Source organism: Vollenhovia emeryi, unplaced genomic scaffold, assembly GCF_000949405.1.
Source record: "Vollenhovia emeryi isolate VEMERY1.0 unplaced genomic scaffold, V.emery_V1.0 DF939159.1, whole genome shotgun sequence".
In the NCBI taxonomy this organism is placed as follows: domain Eukaryota; kingdom Metazoa; phylum Arthropoda; class Insecta; order Hymenoptera; family Formicidae; genus Vollenhovia; species Vollenhovia emeryi.
Genome location: NW_011967207.1, coordinates 1343788 through 1354240, shown reverse-complemented (window position 1 = coordinate 1354240; position 10453 = coordinate 1343788). Strand labels below are relative to the sequence as shown.

Genomic DNA, 10453 nt, shown 5'->3' with positions numbered 1-10453 from the left:
GTCGTGCAAACCCGTAGCACAAACAGTTAGTGCTCAGAATGAATCGCCAAAAGCGCCGGTTCAGAAGGAATCGACTAGTCCTGTTCGCACGCCAGAGGCGGAAAACATTTCGTCTGACACACCAGCTGTACAAAATGGCATATTACAGAATTGTTACGATGATCCTAATACGTACAGAATAGGTGGTAAGTACAATAAGCGATCGTATCTTCTTAGAATAAATTATTGGTCCCAATATATGTCGATGTAAATTTTTTAATAAAATGTTTATTGCCCTGTCCAGAATTTTTATCAAATTATCAAATGGATAAGCAAACGGTGAGCTTATTACCGAGGGGATTGACAAACCGCAGCAATTATTGTTATATCAACAGCATCTTACAAGCTTTACTCGCGTGTCCACCATTCTACAATCTTCTCTCGGCTTTGCCACTTCCTAAAAACCGAAGCAGAAATTCTGCTACGCCCTTGATTGATAACATGTAAGTACAGGGATAATAAAGTAATTATATTGATATAATGTTTTTCTATTAATCTTGTAAAAATTATGTTAATGTGTAAATTTATTTCTTTTTGCTAAAAGGGTCAAGTTTGTTCGTGAGTTTTCGCCCTTGACGGAGGCCGCTCGTATGCCCAGGAAAGATAGAGTTCACAAACGAGGAGAAGATACTGTCTTGGACATAATTAGTGGCATTGCGTTTGAACCATCGTATGTATATACAATGTTAAAACATGCCTCTGCTGCTGGTGCCTTTTCTGTGGAAGGACGGCAGGAAGATGCGGAAGAATTCTTGTCATGTCTCTTAAATGGAATCAATGACGAAATGTTAGAGGTACAGATATAGCATATATACATATATTTTATTCATTATAAAAATGTAAAATTCGTTACTCGGAAAATTCATGATCATTATTTTGTACTAGTTGATGAAATTGGTCAGCAACGATCAAAGTGCCATCGGTAACGCGAAAAATATCAATAACGACTGCGATGAGGAGGAGTGGCAGGTAAAATATTTACTGCTGACAAGTTGTTACACATTGATACTTATAATAATATACAAAATATTTCAGATCTACTTATCGCAATACATCAATCGAAATTTATCGAGAGTGACATTAGTTTTTGCCTTATAGCATTTTTTAATTAGACTTATATTCATTACATTTACATTTTAATATTTATTATATTACATTATTCATTCTTATTTGAATGAACAGGTAATGGGACCAAAAAATAAAGGCGCTGTTACACGGTGCACAGAATTCGGAAGGACACCGATATCCGACATCTTCCGCGGACAGTTACGATCTAGGGTGTCAAGATCGGGAGAACAACCTACGGATAATGTACAACCGTTTTTCACACTGCAACTTGACGTTCAAGTTAGTATTAAGATTTTTGAACGAACTAATGTGCAATATGAGATTTCATAATATTCAATACAATATAATTTGTTACAGAAAGCCGAATCTGTAAAACACGCCCTTGAGATACTCGTCGGCAAGGATCAAGTGGAAGGATTGACTTGCAGTAAGACGAGACAACAGATAGAGGCTTGGAAACAAGTCACTTTGGAAGAACTGCCCGTCATCCTTATATTACACCTGAAATGGTTCGTGTACAAGTTCGATAAATATTCCAACGGCTGTTCCAAAATATTAAAGACCATGGAGTTCCCCGTCGACCTGAAAATTGATGGCAGTAAGTATACTGCATATAATTTCAATTTCTTCTATTCTATTCTAATCTCAATGATTTAATGCGACGAATGTAACGTGGAAATTTTTACTTTTACAGAAATTTTAACACCGAACACTGCGAAGAAATTAGGACCCAAACAAAAACAATACAAATTATTCGCGGTGACGTATCACGATGGGAAGGAAGCCACCAAAGGACATTACTTCACCGACGCCTTCCACGTGGGATACGGGTCCTGGGTAAGATACGACGACAGCACGGTGAAGAGTGTCCCAGAAAGCAACGTATTGAGGCCCGCGTCACCTAGGGTACCTTACTTACTTTATTATCGAAGGTGTGACACGATTGGTAATAACCAGTCTAATAGTGCAAAAGCACATTGAAATAGTTACATAAAAATTTATATAGAAAAAAGCTATGTTCCATTCGAAATGGAACGAAAAAAAAAATTCTTTTTACGATTTCAAAGTTCTTGTTGATATTTATAATTAAATAGAAATCTAAATAAAGAGAGAGCTTTTATATTATCTACAATAGAGTGGAAAGTAGACATTTATTGAACCCGCTGTACTTCCATAAAATATTTCTATTAAAATTGTTATTACACGTTGTATACATAGTTCTCCCCCTCAAAATCATGAAGTGAATGTAGGTAATGTTAAGGCTCGTCAAGTGTTCCAATCTAGGTTCACGTTTTCTAGTGAATCTGAAAAGCGTTATATATATATATTAAAGGCTTTATACGTTGCAGTTTGTGAGATAATAGAGTGTCCTGTGTGTGTATATAATTCTTCTTTCTGAGTAAGATTATTGTAAATGTTACTGGTTTTCCAATTTCCTCAAGACAAACAAAAGTGTGAAAATTTTGAAGTTTGTGACAGTGTGTGTATAAAGTATAGAAATAGACATTATACGTAGGTTATTTTTTTATATAACTTTCCTGTACAGTGGAAATCAATTTCAACTTGCCAGTTGTTCTTCAATGTTATATTTAAGTACATATACATATATATACATATATATGTATATACGTGTATACATAATATATATACGTGTATACATATGTATATATTTTAAATATATATTATGTATGGGTATTTTTTCAAGCCATATAGAACAAGTCATATGCACGCATTCTCTCTGACAAAATCTTTCTATAGATTTCTTTCTAGTGTAACATTTAAATCACATTTAAACATTTTAATAATTGAGAAAAACTGGCAAGATAAAGAACTGAAAGACTTATCAGGAAGATTGTTTGTACAATTATTGAACATTTTGTATTTAATCTTCCCTAGATATGCGCAATATTATCACACATTAATTCTTAAAACTGAAGTGTTCAACAGGGTTTGTTTATCAATTGCGTTTAAATTGTTATATATTTTGTTACCTTATAGTCTGATTGTTTGCCTCGTACGCAAATAAACTTCCATTTATTTGCGGCACAAGTTTTATTGTTATATAACGTTTCGAAAAATCAGAAATATACACGTTTTAGTTCTCTTACATACACACTTCTATTATACCTAGTATGTATGTTTGTATAATATAGATAAGTAAGATGTATTCTAAGTTTTGAATCTAATTGTAACTTACGCATTAAACACATAATACCTCTCATTTATTTCCGGTTTTGTAAATAAATATTTGAAGTTTATAACAAAAGGTAAAACTGTACATATGTTAAAATTTAATTATGAATAAGAAATATATATACATATATACATATAATATTTCAAATATGTATTGCGTTTTATTACAGTTTTCCCTCGAGTGTCTACTTGATAGTTAACATGTTACAATCTTACTTACTACATACACATATATTATCATATATACCGCTTAAAAATCCTTAAAAAATCCTAGACTATCGAATCTTAATGCACATTGTGCTAATATAGACTATACACATCCTTAAGGACAGATATTAATATCGTATAATAATATAAGAAATTCTCTTTATCTATACATCTATCATTTTATAGAAGATTTATTAAATATTAGAAACGAATTCTTATTCTGACTTAGTCTGCTTAATATACGGCAGAATTGTAATCCCTGTTAAAGCTTTATAAAATTGTTATTGCAAGATAAAAATAATTCTATATCGGTAACAACGCTAAACCGTTTTTTTTAAGATTCTGTACAAAATCGTCTTTAATACAAATGATACTTAAAAACATGAGTGCGGACGTCGCTAGAAGATAATAAACAAATACTCCTGCTAGAGAAAAATGCTAAAAATGTGGTAGACAAACTTTGCCTGCAAAAAGCTCGGAGATTACTGTGATCCACAAGGCTAGGACAAACAAGATGTAAGCAATACCGACTTGATGTGAGTTAGGCAACTGATACGGCTGTCCGCCAATCTCGTCAATGTGGAATCCCATTGGAAATATCACTGCCGCGTGACAAAATAGCACCACTGCAATTTAATTACATTGATTAATGTACAGCGTAATAATCGTAATGACGTGTGAACTTTGTGCACTAGTGTGTCAATCAAATTTGTTCTGGATTAACAACGCCCTAGTACAATGTATTGGCGCAATACTGGCAGATAGTGTACACTGACCGGCAATGAATCGTTTTACGAGAGGGGAATTGTTCCTCCACTCATTGATAATTCGTCGATCGGCTAGAGCGGAGAAACAAGTCGCTTCCCCTCTTGCGAAACGATTCATTGCCGATGACTAAATCTAATATTCCCAATAGTGGTCCGATATTGTAAGACAGATGCCTCCTTTCTTATCTATAGGCAAGATACATACTCAGCAATATTAGACCAATATTCATATTGCAAATATTGGCTAAATATTGGTGCGATGCACTTCCAATATACATACATCTATACAATTATTGTTGCACAATATCTGCATTTATTCCACGACCAATATTGGCTTTACATCGGCCAATGCATTTCCAATATAATCAATTGACCAATGTTTAGCCAATACACTGTGCCACTAGGGCATAATAGTTGAGCTTCACCTTGTATTCTATAAATACGTTACTTCGTGCAGTGTACGTTTTGTTGTGCTAAAGGTCATGTATTCTTCTGGTACGTACTGGCGCCGAATCCTACCCAGCGGGCGAAGGGAATAACAGTGCGGTCCCAGTGCGAGATCACCAGCAATATTATGGTTGCGGTAATCAGAATGCAGCCGATAAATATGCAGACTAGTGCCATCATCCATTCCGACTGCAGCTGCGACTTGAAACAGACCTGCGGTCTGTTGTACAAGGTCATGCACGACCACATGAGGCCCAATCTCGTGTCACCTGTCAGAGGGTAAGAAAGAGGCGTGGAATTAAAACCGTGTCCTCGCGCACGTTCGAGCAGTTTCGCGACTCGCAACTCGATTCAAATTCGCGACTTTATCTCGTCGGCGTAAAGAGAATGACGTGCAGCGAAGGAGGAAAGAGGGGCAAAAAAAAACAGATCGCAATCGCAATTACCGCCGACGTCGGTAATGATCCAGTCGGGCATGGCGATGCTGATTATGGCGGAGATGTCCGCGAGCAGGAACAATATCCCCGAGATGACCGTTAACTTGTCCATTTCTCACGCTCGGGATAGTCGACGTTTAAGATCGAGATGACAGTGGTTTGGCACGTCGTCGTTCGAAGCACAGCTGGCCACCACCATGTTTACGCGTCGCGACGCGCCGCCGTCGAGTCGTCCACGCGACGCGAATATCCTCCGAACATGATCCCGGGGATAATCATCTAAATCATCCGCGGACGCACTGGCACTGTGCCATCCTTCGCTGACAGCCAAGAGCGTAGAAATCGGGAGTAAACAAGTCAACCGGAGTGGGAGCGCGTTTGCTAATCGAGATCGCGCGGGGAACGGCTGGGCGTTCGAGGCGACCGATCGAACGGAATCGAGACTCCCGATCCCTCGTCTCGTTTGAGAATCGATTGCGCTTTTGAATTTAATTCCGCGCGCGCAGTGTGCCCCTCTATTTGCGACACGTCGCTACGTTGAATTTACGATTTTATCGAACGTATTCTACGATGAGCAACCGCAGAACGCTGTAAAAGAACCAAATAAAGATTTGTATATTGAGACATGTGGCTCAAAATTGTACGTAAAACAGTATAAAATTAATTACATCACGTCGGACATCTATCGCGTAATTGCGAACGAGTTTTGAAGCGCGATTGTAGACCGATAAATTCAACGCGGCAGGAAGCAGGGAAGGATCCCCAGTCAGAAATGAATCGTCGATCGACAAGTCATATCTCTAGCTGGGGGAAAGATGTTCTGCAATTTTGGGGACTCAAAAAGGATTTATCCAAACAAACTTGCATAGCACGTGAACATACACATGAGAACTCTGATTGGACCATAAGTGCACGCATAAGGAAATAAACCAATCAATTTCTTTATGCATACGCTTATGCACCTACGCAAGTTTGTCTAGACAGATCCTACGGGCCTAAAATGGCCGTCTTGTATTCTTAAGTCGCAAGACAGTTATTGTGCGTTATTTCAAGACAAAGATTTAAAACATAAAACACTGTCTTAAGAGTACAAGACAGCCATGCTGCTCAGGCCCTAAGGCTAATGTTACATTTGTTGTACGAGAAATGTTTCAAGCGTGTTAACTGATCGCTGAATAGAAAATTTCTAGATACTAAAGAACTTTACTATCCTGCAGCCAATTAACGCACTTAAAAAAATTTGTCGTACGACAAATGTAATACCAGCCTAAGAATGATAGATCATTTTGTAAGTTTTCAAGGTATATATATAATTGATTATAAAAAGTTCGTGCTATTTACAAATTAGATATAATACAGAAAGATTCCGTATGGAAACAACATGATTATAGACGCAAATACCTAATGGGGGAGACACTATCACAGTTAGAATGTGCTAGAGTACACAGAATAATTTCGGCGTTTAAACTTCTTGCAGTTCGGCTCGGTTTGGACGCAGCCGGTTTGTTCGCTACCTGCAACACGTAATTGTCCAGTCACCCCAAAACTCGTCGTCAGTTTTCTACTCGGCGTTCAATTAATTAATTGCCATTTACCGCGATACTCACTGTTCTCCATCGACGTGGAATCCGCAATCGTGTTATCGACAGTTCCGTCCAACGTGCTCTTACTCGTGTCTTTGTTATCCGAATCGCCGCTGTCGCTCTTAGGAGACAAGTTCGTCGGCGAGCTATCGACGAAATACTTATTTGACGAGTTCATCTCGAAGGTGGAACTGAACACGTCCCCTTCCTCGAACGAGATCTCCATGGATTCTGACGTGTAGTTGCCGGACGTCTCCGTCGACACCTCGCTCGATCTGCTGTTATCCTTGGAGTTGTTCGCGATGATCTGTAACAGGGTGGAAGGATCGTCGATGCCCAGCATCTGACAGAATTGAGTAGTCTGGTCGTTTATCAGCAGCCGCGGTCGCTCGATCTGAGTATTCGTGTCGCACGGGTCGTACGGTTTGACCGTTCGGGCGAAGTTGAGAGGAATCCGCAAGTTGGAGCCGAACTTGTCGTGCACAGTCTGCTTCTCCTTCGCCGTAGGTGTGTACGTCCACCTGCCAGCGCCGTATTGACCGGGCATGTAATGGATACTGCTCTTGACGCTCAGCAGGTGATTCGTCAAATAGAGTATCGCCAGCCACTCCAGATCGTAGCTCAATTGCACTGGGCAATCCTCCTGCGAGCGCACCTCCAGCACCTGAAGGAACTTCCGCTTCGGCAGGCATTTATCCAGCGCTAGAAACTTGGTCACTCGCGCCCCTCCCTTCTCGGGAACGAGCGCCGCGAACTTGCAGTGCAAGTGCGCGGAGAACCAGTAGGACGGACAAAGACGTTCCAACAGTTCCATACACGGAGGACTGCCGAGCGAATTGCTTTTTATGTCATCCCTGAAAAGCCAAGTTACAATGCGAGGACTTAATATCGAGTCTCACAGTCAAAATACGCATCATTTCAACGTAATAGAACTTTGCATTAACGTCCGTCGTCAACTTACTTAAAAAATGGTTTCTGTTTCAGCAACCTGTCTTCGTCACCATACTTCGTTACCCCTGCCGGCCAGTCGTGCGATAAAAATATATCAATCTTACCAGAAAGCTGAAAGTAAAGGAAAACTGTATTTCTCAACTACTCGCTATTTTGCCCAAAACTGTATTAGTTGCAAAAATATGAAGTGTCCATAAACTTATATATTTATGAGAGCCAGCACCTACCTGTTTTAATCTGAACACTTCTAGATTCCTAATGTGATAGACGCTTCTTATGGTACTATCGGTATAGGGAGGCTTCTCGTAGCGTCCCTGCATCCAATGCTGACTCTTGTATATGCCCGAGAGCCCCGCAATTCTGATTCCAGCCACCTGCACCACACCCGCGTATCCAAGATAATAGATGTTGGGCGCAACCCATCCTCCGTACGGCAGTTCCTGCAGATAATTCGACGCCTCGTGATTGCCTCCGATGAAAATGGTCAACACGGGAGCTTCCTTTTCACCAGAATAATATCTGCAATGTATCGGTCAACGTTAGAAACGTGTTGCCCTCTTACTAAGTGTACAATAGGATCTGCTAACAAAATGTGTTTGACCGCAGACACCAAGGCCTGTAATCCAAATCCTCTTTTATCGATAAAAGTGCATCTAAAAGTGTAGCCAATCAGAAGGCTTATTAGTCACTTTTAAAGGCGCTTTTATTGATGAAAGAGAGTTCAGAATACAAGCCCGAGTAGAATCTGCCATTCGTAGTCATCTAAGTAATACTTTAACGACAAAATGAGCTAAAATTTCATTTGCTTATCCAATCCTATTTGCCTGTTATCTTATTTGGGTAAATTCTGCTGACTAAAAGCTCAATAATGACGCAACTGACACCAATCTGTGGCAATATTTTGCTCAAATCCTCCTGACAACCTGCTAGCACGCTGCCAACACTTTGCTTTCTGGGTGAACGCTACAAGCGGCGTGAGAGCTGTGTATTCAACATTTTCAGCGACTCTTTGCTCAGACAAACAGTACTCACTTGTAAAATGTGCACATATCCTTGTACTTGTCCGACACTGCCATGCAGTTTAGGTCACTCAAATTTCTGGTAGCTTGAAAATCGCCGCAACAAATCAGCAGATCTATCTTCCTGCCGTCGATCTTTTCGACCTCCTGTATGGTCTCGTAAATAATGTCCAATTCGCCATGAGCACAACCTTCCACGGCGATCCTCATTTTCAAAGCTCAATCGCGTAAAGTCAGGATCGACGAGCCTGCGATTAACGTCACATACGTTCTCCCGCGGAACGTACGTACGGCTGGACAGCCAGAATCACCTGTAACGCCTGTAAACAATTTCGTTACACATACATCGACAGATAATATTTTTAACCTCCCGCAAGAATACGACCACAGGCAACGCTATGAGAGCTTATGCGACGTAGATTGGAAACAGTGGCGACCGTAGCGACGCTCTATTGCATCCTCGCGACGCCGCGGAAAAGCCAAGTTGTGATTGGTCGAAGCATGGTGGAAAAAGCAAGGTGAGGCCATTGCGCATAATGGCGGCAGCTTGGGCGGTTAAACCAATCAGAAGGTGACCCATTTTGCAGGCGCCCACTTTAAAGTGAAATTCCATTATAAGAAATACAAATGCGTGAATTATGTACAATTTTAAATATATATTAACAAGTTTCAAATATAAATTTTATGTAAATTTGCATGTATGTTTTGCTTTTTCCACCGTGGGTTGAAGCGTGGTATATAACCAGAGAGAGCGGCCACGCCGGCGTTTTACTTGATACCGTTTAGGAGACTATTTTGCGCGCCCTTAAGCCTATATCAGACTACGGATTGGGATTGGGATTAGATTGAAATTTAACCAATCACAGTAAAGTTTACTAATCTTAAGTTCAGTAACTTTTACTCTGATTGGTTAAATTTCAATCTAATCCCAATCTCAATCCGTAGTCTGATACGGGCTTTAGTCCCAGTCTACAATAGAGATTTAAGCCCTAAGCTTTAAGAAATTGGCCAATCACGGTCAAGTATGAGTAGAATGCGCGACTGTGATTAGTCAATTTCTTAAGGCTTAGGGCTTAAATCTCTATTGTAGACTGGGACTTACGCCCATTTTTACTTTTGGAACTATTTCATTGCGCATCTTCTAACTGCCGATAAAATTTCCACCGGTGCGTGTCTGTGCTATGCATTCTGACATCTAATTTATAAAATTTACATTGGCTACGTGAACAAAATTGATGCAAACATCATGCAGATAATTTATGTTAATGTAATTTTGAAATTCACAGCTTAATCCTGAAAAAATAGGCGCAGCATGAACACGCACAAAGTGGAGACTTTATCGGCAGTGTCGGAAGATGCATAGCAAAATATAGTTTACAAAGTAAAAATGGGCGCAAAACGGTCTCCTGAAACGGTATCAAGTAAAACGTCGGTGTGGCCGCTCTCAGGTTTCTCTCTGTTATAATTGAAGGAGGGCAGGGATAGTTTCAAGTGAGTTTCGGAACGTATTAATGTTTCAAAAACCGAAACCGGTAAAGTTCAACGCTGAGATTTCGATGGCTAAATACTTTACTACTGTTCTGTAAGAGCGAAATAATGATTGATTCAAGATTCCCTTGGAAACAAGGATACAGTAGATAAAAGAATTGAAGAGAAGGAAGAGAAGAAAAAATAATCATTTAAAATAAAACGAAATAGTTTCGAGAGATTATGGACTATATCTTCTCCTTTTTAAATATATT

General features: G+C 39.6%; 2 protein-coding genes across 2 annotated transcripts in view; one reads left to right on the top strand and one right to left on the bottom strand.

Moving 5' to 3' along the window:
* LOC105564895 (ubiquitin carboxyl-terminal hydrolase 10) overlaps positions 1 to 2191 on the top strand; it is an 8165-nt gene extending 5974 nt beyond the window's left edge. Inside the window, exons 4-10 of the mRNA XM_012017656.1 lie at positions 5 to 185; positions 284 to 482; positions 584 to 833; positions 925 to 1008; positions 1222 to 1386; positions 1465 to 1705; positions 1802 to 2191. Coding sequence (XP_011873046.1) covers positions 5 to 185; positions 284 to 482; positions 584 to 833; positions 925 to 1008; positions 1222 to 1386; positions 1465 to 1705; positions 1802 to 2088 — 1407 coding nt within the window. The 3' untranslated portion in view covers positions 2089 to 2191. The remainder of the gene's footprint in view (positions 1 to 4; positions 186 to 283; positions 483 to 583; positions 834 to 924; positions 1009 to 1221; positions 1387 to 1464; positions 1706 to 1801) is intronic.
* A 1239-nt stretch (positions 2192 to 3430) lies between these two features.
* Positions 3431 to 9131, bottom strand: LOC105564894 (lariat debranching enzyme-like). Its single transcript, XM_012017655.1, has 9 exons — positions 8725 to 9131; positions 7920 to 8211; positions 7703 to 7803; positions 6766 to 7595; positions 6587 to 6672; positions 5728 to 5746; positions 5168 to 5272; positions 4778 to 4990; positions 3431 to 4133 (listed from the first exon to the last, which is right to left on the bottom strand). Exons 1-9 carry the CDS (start codon positions 8919 to 8921, stop codon positions 3946 to 3948), a joined length of 2031 nt encoding a protein of 676 aa, XP_011873045.1. The 5' UTR covers positions 8922 to 9131; the 3' UTR covers positions 3431 to 3945.
* Between the last annotated feature and the right edge of the window lie 1322 nt (positions 9132 to 10453).

What these genes read in the sequence shown, in the direction of transcription:
- LOC105564894 (XM_012017655.1), bottom strand. Translation starts at nt 8,921, where the DNA reads ATGAGGATCGCCGTGGAAGGTTGTGCTCATGGCGAATTGGACATTATT. An exon ending in TTCCACGTCGATGGAGAACA is followed by an intron (nt 6,673 to 6,765) that starts GTGAGTATCGCG and finishes TACGTGTTGCAG; the next exon opens with GTAGCGAACAAACCGGCTGC. An exon ending in GATCATTACCGACGTCGGCG is followed by an intron (nt 4,991 to 5,167) that starts GTAATTGCGATT and finishes ACCCTCTGACAG; the next exon opens with GTGACACGAGATTGGGCCTC.